At 43.5% G+C, this 12747-nt stretch overlaps 1 protein-coding gene across 1 annotated transcript; it reads right to left on the bottom strand.

The window, feature by feature from the left end:
- Positions 1-1658: 1658 nt before the first annotated feature.
- On the bottom strand, positions 1659-11635 carry LOC119926646 (39S ribosomal protein L47, mitochondrial-like). The gene is made up of 6 exons (XM_038744832.1): positions 11560-11635; positions 8020-8165; positions 7531-7591; positions 6422-6518; positions 4874-5004; positions 1659-1785 (listed from the first exon to the last, which is right to left on the bottom strand). The coding sequence occupies exons 1-6, from the start codon at positions 11628-11630 to the stop codon at positions 1659-1661; spliced, it is 633 nt and encodes a 210-aa protein (XP_038600760.1). The 5' UTR covers positions 11631-11635.
- Between the last annotated feature and the right edge of the window lie 1112 nt (positions 11636-12747).

Below are 12747 nucleotides of genomic sequence, written 5' to 3'. Positions count from 1 at the left end.
ATTCAGTCGTATTTATTGAGCGCTTCCTGTGTGCAAAGCACTGGACTAAGCGCTTGTTTGTTGGCAACCTATAGAGACAGTCCCTCGCTCATTCAGTCGTATTTATTGAGCGCTTCCTGTGTGCAGAGCACTGGACTAAGCGCTTGTTGGCAACATATAGAGACAGTCCCTCATTCATTCAGTTGTATTTATTGAGTGCTTCCTGTGTGCAAAGCACTGGACTAAGCGCTTGTTGGCAACATATAGAGACAGTCCCTCATTCATTCAGTCATTTATTGAGTGCTTTCTGTGTGCAAGGCACTGGACTGAGCGCTTGTTGGCAACATATAGAGACAGTCCCTCATTCATTCAATTGTATTGAGCTTTTATTGTGTGCAGAGCACTGGACTGAGCGCTTGTTGGTAACATATAGAGACAGTCCCTCATTCATTCAATCGTATTTATTGAGCTTTTACTGTGTGCAGAACACTGGACTAAGTGCTTGTTGCCAACCTATAGAGACAGTCCCTCATTCATTCAATTGTATTTATTGAGCTTTTACTGTGTGCAGAGCACTGGACTAAGAGCTTGTTGGTAACATAGAGAGACAGTCCCTCATTCATTCAGTCGTATTTATTGAGCGCTTCCTGTGTGCAGAGCACTGGACTAAGCGCTTGTTGCCAAGCTGTAGAGACAGTCCCTCATTCATTCAGTCGTATTTATTGAGAGCTTCCTGTGTGGAGAGCACTAGACTAAGCGCTTGTTGGCAACCTATAGAGACAGTACCTCATTCATTCAATCGTATTTATTGAGCACTTCCTGTGTGCAGAACACTGGACTAAGCGCTTGTTGGGAACATATAGAGACAGTCCCTCCTTCATTCAATTGTATTTATTGAGCTTTTACTGTGTGCAGAGCACTGGACTAAGTGCTTGTTGGCAACATATAGAGACAGTCCCTCGTTCATTCAATTGTATTTATTGAGCTTTTACTGTGTGCAGAGCACTAAGCGCTTGTTCGTTGGCAACATATGCAGTCCCTCATTCATTCAATCGCATTTATTAAGGGCTTCCTGTGTGCAGAGCACTGGACTAAGCACTTGTTGGTAACCTATAGACAGTCCCTCATTCAGTCGTATTTATTGAGCGCTTCCTGTGGGCAGAGCACTGGACTAAGCGCTTGTTGCCAACCTATAGAGACAGTCCCTCATTCATTCAGTCATATTTATTGAGCGCTTCTTGTGTGCAGAGCACTGGACTAAGCACTTGTTGGCAACCTATAGAGACAGTCCCTCATTCATTCAGTCGTATTTATTGAGTGCTTACTGTGTGCAGAGCACTGGACTAAGCACAAGTTGGCAACATATACAGTCCCTCCCTGGTTCATTCAATTGTATTTATTGAGCTTTTACTGTCTGCAGAGCACTGGACTAAGAGCTTGTTGGTAACATATAGAGACAGTCCCTCATTCATTCAGTCGTATTTATTGAGCGCTTCCTGTGTGCAGAGCACTGGACTAAGCACTTGTTTGTTGGCAACACATAGAGACAGTCCCTCATTCATTCAATCGTATTTATTGAGCGCTTCCTGTGTGCAGGGCACTAGACTAAGCGCTTGGGAAGGACAAGAGGGGGCATCGCCCGCCTCATTCAAATGTTCAACGGAAAACAACAAACAGAATCAATTGCGCAGGGCCGCTGCCAGTTGCCCACAGAGGTAGGCCAAGCCCTTGGCCTCCATCTTGGCTCCCCTGCCCTGAGGCGGGCCCTTCGGTGGGGAAGATGCCCCTACGTCACTTCCGGTCTGGCTGGGGGCAGGGCCACAACGTGACTCTCTGTCAGGGGGCATTTCATTCATTCAGTCGTATTTATTGAGCGCTTCCTGTGTGCAGAGCACTGGACTAAGTACTTGTTTGTTGGCAACCTATAGACAGTCCCTCATTCATTCAGTCGTATTTATTGAGCGCTTCCTGTGTGCAGAGCACTGGACTAAGCACTTGTTTGTTGGCAACATATAGAGACAGTCCCTAATTCATTCAATCATATTTATTGAGCGCTTCCTGTGTGCAGAGCACTGGACTAAGCGCTTGTTGGCAACCTATACAGTCCCTCACTCATTCAGTCGTGTTTATTGAGCTTTTACTGTGTGCAGAGCACTGGACTAAGCGCTTGTTGGTAACCTATAGAGTCAGTCCCTCATTCATTGAGTCGTATTTATTGAGCTTTTACTGTGTGCAGAGCACTGGACTAACCGCTTATTGGTAACATATAGAGTTAGTCCCTCATTCATTCAGTCATATTTATTGAGCGCTTCCTGTGTGCAGAGCACTGGGCTAAGTGCTTGTTTGTTTGCAACATATAGAGACAGTCCCTCATTCATTCAATCGTATTTATTGAGCGCTTCCTGTGTGCAGAGCACTGGACTAAGCGCTTGCTGGTAACATATAGAGACAGTCCCTCATTCATTCAATTGTATTTATTGAGCTTTTACTGTGTGCAGAGCACTGGACTAAGAGCTTGTTGGTAACATATAGAGACAGTCCCTCATTCATTCAGTCGTATTTATTGAGCGCTTCCTGTGTGCAGAGCACTGGACAAAGCGCTTGTTGGTAACATATGGAGACAGTCCCTCATTCATTCAATCCTATTTATTGAGCTTTTACTGTGTGCAGAGCACTAAGCGCTTGTTCGTTGGCAACATATAGAGACAGTCCCTCATTCATTCAATCGCATTTATTAAGGGCTTCCTGTCTTCAGAGCACTGGACTAAGCGCTTGTTGGTAACCTATAGAGACAGTCCCTCATTCATTCAGTCGTATTTATTGAGCACTTCCTGTGTGGAGAGCACTAGACTAAGTGCTTGTTGGCAACCTATAGAGACAGTCCCTCATTCATTCAGTCGTATTTATTGAGCACTTCCTGTGTGCAGAGCACTGGATTAAGCACTTGTTGGCAACCTATAGACACAGTCCCTCATTCATTCAGTCGTATTTATTGAGTGCTTCCTGTGTGCAGAGCACTGGACTAAGCGCTTGTTGGCAACCTATAGAGACAGTCCCTCATTCATTCAATCGTATTTATTGAGCTTTTACTGTGTGCAGAGCACTGGACTAAGCGCTTGTTGGCAACATATGGAGACAGTCCCTCATTCATTCAATCGTATTTATTGAGCTTTTACTGTGTGCAGAGCACTAGGTGCTTGTTCGTTGGCAACATATAGAGACAGTCCCTCATTCATTCAATTGCATTTATTAAGGGCTTCCTGTCTGCAGAGCACTGGACTAAGCGTTTGTTGGTAACCTATAGAGACAGTCCCTCATTCATTCAGTCGTATTTATTGAGCGCTTCCTGTGTGCAGAGCACTGGACTAAGCGCTTGTTGGCAACCTATAGAGACAGTCCCTCATTCATTCAGTCGTATTTATTGAGTGCTTACTGTGTGCAGAGCACTGGACTAAGCGCTTGTTGGCAACCTATACAGTCTCTCATTCATTCAATCGTATTTATTGAGCTTTTACTGTGTGCAGAGCACTGGACTAAGCGCTTGTTGGCAACATATAGAGACAGTCCCTCATTCATTCAATTGTATTTATTAAGCGCTTCCTGCGTGCAGAGCACTGGACTAAGCGCTTGTTTGTTGGGAACATATAGAGACAGTCCCTCATTCATTCAATCACATTTATTGAGCGCTTCCTGTGTGCAGAGCACTGGACTAAGTGCTTGTTTGTTGGCAACATATAGAGACAGTCCCTCATTCATTCAATTGTATTTATTAAGCGCTTCCTGTGTGCAGAGCACTGGACTAAGCGCTTGGAAAGTCCAAGTTGGCAATATCTAGAGACGGTCCCTACCCAACAGCGGGCTCACAGTCTGCCCAATCTCACTGTCTCTCATAGTAAGCAGCATGGCTCAATGGAAATAGCCCGGGGTTTGGAGTCAGAGGTCATGGGTTCAAACCCCAGCTCCACCAATTGTCAGCTGTGTGACCCTGGGCATGTCACTTCACTTCTCTGGGTCTCAGTTCCCTCATCTGTAAAATGGGGATTAAGATTGTGAGCCCCACGTGGGACAACCTGATCACCTTGTAACCTCCCCAGTGCTTAGAGCAGTGCTTTGCACATAGTAAGTGCTTAATAAATGCCATCATCATCATCATTATTATTATTAATAATAATCTTCCCCCCTCCTTCCCCCATCTTACCTCCTTCCCTTCCCCACAGCACCTGTATATATGTATATATGTTTGTACATATTTATTACTCTATTTATTTAGTTTACTTGTACACATCTGTTCTATTTATTTTATTTTGTTAGTATGTTTGGTTTTGTTCTCTGTCTTCCCCTTCTAGACTGTGAGCCCACTGTTGGGTAGGGACTGTCTCTATATGTTGCCAACTTGTACTTCCCAAGCGCTTAGTATAGTGCTCAATAAATACGATTGATTGATTACTCTATTTATTTTCCTTGTACATATCTATTCTATTTATTTTATTTTGTTAGTATGTTTGGTTTTGTTCTGTCTTCTGCTTTTAGACTGTGAGCCCACTGTTGGGTAGGGACCGTCTCTATATGTTGCCAGCTTGTACTTCCCAAGTGCTTAGTACAGTGCTCTGCACACAGTAAGTGCTCAATTAAATACGATTGATTGATTACTCTATTTATTTATTTTACTTGTACATATCCATTCTATTTATTTTATTTTGTTAGTATGTTTGGTTTTGTTCTCTGTCTCCCCCTTTTAGACTGTGAGCCCACTGCTGGGCAGGGACTGTCTCTCTATGTTGCCAATTTGTACTTCCCAAGCGCTTAGTACAGTGCTCTGCACATGGTAAGCGCTCAATAAATACGATTGATGATGATGATGATGTGCCAAGCACTGTTCTAAGCGCCGACATACCAAATAATCTGTCCAAATATGTTCCTCCTCCAGGCACCCGGTCGTGGATATTCTTGCCCAGTTTGCAAAAGTCTCAGGGCCCGGTCTCTTTCTTGAACAACTGTATCTATTGCATCCATAGACTCTATCACCTGAGGAGAGAAGAGGGGCAGCCGTTTTAGAAGGCTTCCAGTGGAAATTTCAAGAGAGAACAAGCTTTTTTTTAAAAAAAAAAAATGGTATTTGTTAAGTGGATACTATTTTTCAAACACTGTTCTAAGCACTGGGGTAGAGACAAAATAGTGGCTCGGACACAGTCCCTGTCCCACGAGGGGCTAGCGTTCTTAGGGAGAAGAGATATTTAGGGCTTCTCAGGCATTGTAGTCACCATCATCATCATCAATCGTATTTATTGAGCGCTTACTATGTGCAGAGCACTGTACTAAGCGCTTGGGAAGTACAAATTGGCAACATATAGAGACAGTCCCTACCCAACAGTGGGCTCACAGTCTAAAAGGGGGACACAGAGAACAAAACCAAACATACTAACAAAATAAAATAAATAGAATAGATATGTACAAGTAAAATAAATAAATAAATAAATAAATAAATACATAAATAAATAAATAAATAGAGTAATAAATATGTACAAACATATATACATATATACAGGTGCTGTGGGGAAGGGAAGGAGGTAAGATGGGGGGGATGGAGAGGGGGACGAGGGGGAGAGGAAGGAACGGACTCAGATACCCATAGCCTAAGCAAGATGATTTACCTGGGATTTATTTTACCGTCATACAGGTCTACATTTAGATTCACTTTTGGGTTTTAGATACGTACCTGGCAAGGCAGCACTGTCCATTAACCTTTCTGAAATAGTCATTCTATCTACTACTACACAGAGACAAAATGCATTCCTTCAAAACCACTGACCCTTAAATGATCCTACATACAGAAAAAAAACAAATGGGATTAGCCCAACATTTCGGAGCTGGCTTGGGGCAGGATCAGGCTTAAAATTCAAGAATTCTGACTCAATTCTCTATTGGGCCATAAAACACGTCACAGCAACGCCAATGGAGGCGAGCACTGAATTTTCAAAAGTTGAGGCGAAAAGGGAGATGAAACGGGCATATTCAAATAGCTTTTGGGGGACAGAACCATACTTAGAAAGCCTGCCAAATGCAAACAACCAGCCTATAGTCCTTAAAATGATAAGGAAGGAAAAAAAAAAGAAATAGTAGTGAAGCAGGCTGGAGGAACAATCAGTCACATCTATTGAGTCCTTACTGTTTGCAAAGCACTGTACTAAGTGCTTGGCTCTAGCAGAGTTGGTGGACATTTTCCCTGCCCATACTGAGCTTACAGTCTAGAGGGAGGGAACAGACATTAACATACATAAATAAATGACAGATACGTACCTAAGTGTTGGGGGTTTGAAGGAGGGGTGATTAAAGGGAGCAAATCCAAGTGCAAGGGGGACGCAAAAGGAAGTGAAAGAGTCTAACTGATAATCTGCTTTTTAAAAAAATTCTAAATTCAATACGCATTTCACAAACGTTTTACCTTTTCCAATCTTTCCGGGCTTGGCATTGGTAATACCTGCCGCTTGGCCTCCTGTTCTAAAGTCAGAAGCATGTTTCTCTCTTTCAAAAGAACGTACCTGCGGGAAGACAAAGAAATATGCAACGCCCTAAGAATTCTGTGTCGTGACCCCTGAATCAATCAATCGTATTTATTGAGCGCTTATTGTGTGCAGAGCACTGTAATACTGATACAGCATTTTCGACCAGCGTGTAACAATTTGGCAGGTTTTTCTTTTCTTGCAAATAACTGTGAAAACCGCAGTCACCCACTCCCTGGCGCTAATGAAAATGCCAAAATAATCTGACACTTACTGAAGGCTTGCACAAGTGATTATGGGGGAGTAAAGGAAAGAAAGTGATTTTTACTACTAATGCTTGGGGGAGAAGGGGAGCAGTGTCTGAACAAATTTCCACGTGGGCTGCATAGTGGAAAAAGTTGAAAAGTACTGCCTTAAATCCTAAAATACAGTCTACATATTAATCTAGTTGGTGTTTATTGAGCATTTACTATGTGCAGAGCACTGTACTGAGCACTCAGGACAGTCTAATACAACAGAAATGGCCCATAATGAACTTAGAGTCCAGAGATTAGTCTTTCATTTGTCCGCTGCCCACATTCTACTATTACTACTATTACTCTATTTATTTTACTTGTACATATCTATTCTATTTATTTTATTTTGTTAATATGTTTTGTTTTGTTCTCTGTCTCCCCCTTCTAGACTATGAGCCCACTGTTGGGTAGGGACCGTCTCTATATGTTGCCAACTGGTACTTCCCAAGCGCTTAGTACAGTGCTCTGCACACAGTAAGTGCTCAATAAATACGATTTACTGATTCTAACATTCAAATATACTCACAGGCTTGCAAGGTACGGGGCTGCAGAAGCATCTTTCATCAATGACAGTTTTGAAGTAACCTTACTCATTTTATATGTTGGTATTTAACAACGAAATTGGATGACACACTTGGGATATTACAGCTTGGGATCTCACCCCCCATCTTTAAGAGCTATGCCCACGGTTTCGACCTAGTCAATTTGGTGGTACAGTTGAAATAGTTCCATTACGTGAAGTGTGAAATACTTACCAAAGTTTATGTAAATCTTCATTACTCTTGGTTCTTATTTGTTCACAGGTCCATGCAGCCCCTAGTGAAAGTTATAAATTTATAATGGGCATGCATTTTCACTTGATTACATTTTTAAACACTGTCTCCCACTTACAGAAAACTTAATCTGTGAGAGTAGGAACAGGAAAAGCATAAATAAATGAAATCCACAAATACTCCTGCAGCCTCATTCCAGTCCAGAGTTCCAAACTTCCCTCTCGCGCTCAATAAACACTGACCGATTTCTTTTATAGTTGCTTGGTAGCAAAGCTGATCAATTTACATTTCATTTTCTGTACAACCACCCCTATTCACCTAATGGTGCAGGCGTGAAAAGCGGACCGTCGAGATGCCAAAGCCAGGAGCCTGGAAATCTAACCCTAAAAATAGAGAGTCAAGGACTGATATTTCTTGACTAGATCTCTACAAAAGCCTCAAAAATATAAATTTAAAACAAAAACGCCTCACCCGATTTGACCGTTTCCGCTCCCCAGTTTTTGGGGTCATCAAAAAATTCCTCCAGCCCTTTCCTTGACGAAGAAACATGAAGAAATCTACAATGGTGAACCGGTGCGACTTGTGAGGTACTCTTGTAAAACTGACTGAGAGCAAACCTAAAGAAGCAAATGAAGTCACAATATTCATTCATTCATTCAATCGTATTTATTGAGCGCTTACTGTGTGCAGAGCACTATACTAAGCGCTTGGGAAGTACAAGTTGGCAACATAGAGAGACGGTCCCTACCCAACAGCGGGCTCACAGTCTAGAAGGGGGAGACAGACAACAAAACATACTAACAAAATAAAATAAATGGAATATGTGCAAATAAAATAGAGTAATAAATACGTACAAACATATACATATATACAAGTGCTGTGGGGAGGGGAAGGAGAGAAGCAGCGTGACTCAGTGGAAAGAGCCCGAGCTTTGGAGTTCGAGGTCATGGGTTCAAATCCCAGCTCAACCAATTGTCAGCTGTGACTTTGGGCAAGTCACTTCACTTCTCTGGGCCTCAGTTTCCTCATCTGTAAAATGGGGATGAAGACTGTGAGCCATCCTCCCGCCACCGTGGGGCAACCTGATCACCTTGTAACCTCCCCAGCGCTTATGTGCCTTGCACATAGTAAGTGCTTAATAAATGCCATTATTATTATTATATTATTATTATTATAAGGCGGGGGGATAGGGAGGGGGAGAGGAAGGAGGGGGCTCAGTCTGGGAAGGCCTCCCGCTTAGAACAGTGCCTTGCACATAGTAAGCGCTTAATAAATGCCATTATTATTATTATTATTATATTATTATTATTATTATAAGGCGGGGGGGTGGGGAGGGGGAGAGGAAGGAGGGGGCTCAGTCTGGAAACAGTGCTTCGCCCGTAGTATGCGCTGAACAAATATATGCAACATTAAAAACAAGTGATGTTAATCATTTCCTTATTGCTGGGATGAAAAACATCGTATTTTGAGCTTCCTCTTTTAAAGTTGGTTCTTTAAAAAATATAGTATTTGTTTTAAAGGACAGCGAAGCTGGTTGCTAAATGGGAAAGGGATAAGTACTGCATATTAACGCAATGGAAAATGTACTCCTCGTCTAAGTAAAATACACAACTTAAAACTGCAAACTCCTTGTGAGCACAGCAGTGTGGCCTCATCTGGAAAACGGGAATGAAGCGGGAATGAAACGGGAATGAACGTGGGACAACCCGATATCCCTGTATCTACCCCAGCACTTGGAACAGTGCCTGGCACATAGTAAGCGCTGAACAAATACCAACATTATCATCACTCTTCTCCTCCTCCATCGCCCGCCTCACAGAGAAGCCCTGTGGCTCAGTGGAAAGAGCCCGGGCTTGGGAATCAGAAGGTCATGGGTTCTAATCCAGACGCCGCCAATTGTCAGCTGTGTGACCTTGGGCAAGTCACTTAACTCCTCTGTGCCTCAGTCACCTCATCTGTAAAATGGGGATGAAGACTCTGAGCCCCCCGTGGGACAATCTGATCACCTTGTAACCTCCCCAGCGCTTAGAACCGTGCTTTGCACACAGTAAGTGCTTAATAAATGTCATCATAAAAAAGTCACTTCACTTCTCTGGGCCTCAGTGGCCTCATCTGTCAAATGGGGATGAAGACTGGGAGCCCAGGTGGGACACGCTGGTGACCTTGGATTCCCCCCCTAGCGCTTTGAACAGCGTTTGGCACGTAGTAAATGCTTAACAAAAGCCATCGTTATTTATTTGTTGTTACTTACAGTGTTCTGCACATTTTAGGCGCTCAAGGAATAATAATAATAATAATGACATCTGTTAAACGCTTACTATAATAATAATAATAATAATAATGATAATGATGGTATTTGTTAAACGCCTACTATGTGCAAAGCACTGTTCTAAGCACTGGGGAGGTTACAAGGTGATCAGGATGTCCCACGTGGGGCTCACAGTCTTCACCCCCATTTTACAGATGAGGGAACTGAGGCACAGAAAATAATAATAATAATAATTACGGCATTTATTAAGCGCTTACTATGTGCAAAGCACTGTTCTAAGCGCTGGGGAGGTTACAAGGTGATCGAGTTGTCCCACAGGGGGCTCACAGTCTTAATCCCCATTTTCCAGATGAGGTAACTGAGGCACAGAGAAGTGACTTGCCCAAAGTCACACAGCTGACAGTTAGCAGAGCTGGGATTCGAACCTGTGACCTCTGACTCCAAAGCCTGGGCTCTTTCCACTGAGCCACACTGCTTTGTTCAAGTCACTGTTCTAAGAGCTGGGGAGGTTACAAGGTGAGGAGCAGGGCCTGGCACATAGTAAACGCTGACCAATCAATCAATCAATCAATCATATTTATTGAGCGCTTACTGTGTGCAGAGCACTGGACTAAGCGCTTGGGAAGTACAGGTTGGCAATATATAGAGACAGTCCCTACCCAACAGTGGGCTCACAGTCTAAAAGACCAAATACCAACATTATTATTATTATTACCACATCTGCTAAGCGCTTACTATGTTCAAAGTTGAGAAGCAGCGGGGCTCAGTGGAAAAGAGCCTGGCCTTTGGAGTCAGAGGTCATGGGTTCAAATCCCGGCTCCGCCGCTTGTCAGCTCGGTGACTTTGGGCAAGTCACTTCACTTCTCTGGGCCTCAGTTAACTCATCTGTAAAATGGGGTTTAAAAACTGTGAGCCCCCCGTGGGACAACTGGATCACCTTGTATCCCCCCTCAGCGCTTAGAACGGTGCTTGGCACATAGTAAGCGCTTAATAAATGCTATTATTATTATTATTCAAAGCACCGCTCTATTTATTTTATTTCGTTAGTATGTTTGGTTTTGTTCTCGGTCTCCCCCTTTTAGACTGAGCCCGCTGTTGGGTAGGGACGGTCTCTATATGTTGCCAACCTGTACTTCCCAAGCGCTTAGTACAGTGCTTTGCACACAGTAAGCGCTCAATAAATACGATTGATTGATTGTTCTAGGAGCTGGGGGGGTTGCAAGGTGATGAGCAGTGCCTGGCAGAAAGTAAGCGCTGAACAAATACCAACATTATTATTATTATCACTCTTTTCCTCCTCCATTCATTCAATCATATTTATTGAGCGCTTCCTGTGTGCAGGGCACTGGACTAAGCGCTTGGGAAGGGCAAGCCCCTTCCTTCCTCTCCCTCTCTCCATCTCCCCCATCTTTCCTCCTTCCCTTCCCCACAGCACCTGTATCTATGTACATATGTTTGTACATATTTATTACTCTGTTTATTTATTTTACTTGTACATATCTATTCTATTTATTTTATTTTGTTAGTGCGTTTGGTTTTGTTCTCTGTCTCCCCCTTCTAGACTGTGAGCCCACTGTTGGGTAGGGGCTGTCTCTATAGTGTTGCCAACTTGTACTTCCCAAGCGCTTAGTCCAGTGCTCTGCACACAGGAAGCGCTCAATAAATACGATTGATTGATTGATCGCCCGCCTCATTCAAATGATCAACGGAAAACAAACAAAATTAAATCGCCCGCGACCTACCCGAGGCCGCGGGGGGCTCGCAGGGCCGCTGCCAGTCGCCCACAAAGGTAGGCCAATCCCTTGGCCTCCATCTTGGCTCCTCCGCCCTGAGGGGGGCCCTTCGATGGGGGAGATGCTCCTACGTCACTTCCGGTCTGGTTGTGGGCAGGGCCACAACGTGACTTTCTGTCAGGGGGCATTACATTCATTCATTCATTCAGTCGTATTTATTGAGCGCTTCCCGTGTGCAAAGCACTGGACTAAGCGCTTGTTTGTTGGCAACCTATAGAGACAGTCCCTCGCTCATTCAGTCGTATTTATTGAGCGCTTCCTGTGTGCAGAGCACTGGACTAAGCGCTTGTTGGCAACATATAGAGACAGTCCCTCATTCATTCAGTTGTATTTATTGAGTGCTTCCTGTGTGCAAAGCACTGGACTAAGCGCTTGTTGGCAACATATAGAGACAGTCCCTCATTCATTCAGTCATTTATTGAGTGCTTTCTGTGTGCAAGGCACTGGACTGAGCGCTTGTTGGCAACATATAGAGACAGTCCCTCATTCATTCAATTGTATTGAGCTTTTATTGTGTGCAGAGCGCTGGACTGAGCGCTTGTTGGTAACATATAGAGACAGTCCCTCATTCATTCAATCGTATTTATTGAGCTTTTACTGTGTGCAGAACACTGGACTAAGTGCTTGTTGCCAACCTATAGAGACAGTCCCTCATTCATTCAATTGTATTTATTGAGCTTTTACTGTGTGCAGAGCACTGGACTAAGAGCTTGTTGGTAACATAGAGAGACAGTCCCTCATTCATTCAGTCGTATTTATCGAGTGCTTCCTGTGTGCAGAGCACTGGACTAAGCGCTTGTTGCCAAGCTGTAGAGACAGTCCCTCATTCATTCAGTCGTATTTATTGAGAGCTTCCTGTGTGGAGAGCACTAGACTAAGCGCTTGTTGGCAACCTATAGAGACAGTACCTCATTCATTCAATCGTATTTATTGAGCACTTCCTGTGTGCAGAACACTGGACTAAGCGCTTGTTGGGAACATATAGAGACAGTCCCTCCTTCATTCAATTGTATTTATTGAGCTTTTACTGTGTGCAGAGCACTGGACTAAGTGCTTGTTGGCAACATATAGAGACAGTCCCTCGTTCATTCAATTGTATTTATTGAGCTTTTACTGTGTGCAGAGCACTAAGCACTT

The sequence above is a fragment of the Tachyglossus aculeatus genome, chromosome 1 (genome assembly GCF_015852505.1).
Source record: "Tachyglossus aculeatus isolate mTacAcu1 chromosome 1, mTacAcu1.pri, whole genome shotgun sequence".
Lineage (NCBI taxonomy): Eukaryota > Metazoa > Chordata > Mammalia > Monotremata > Tachyglossidae > Tachyglossus > Tachyglossus aculeatus.
This window is presented reverse-complemented; position numbering and strand designations above follow the sequence as displayed.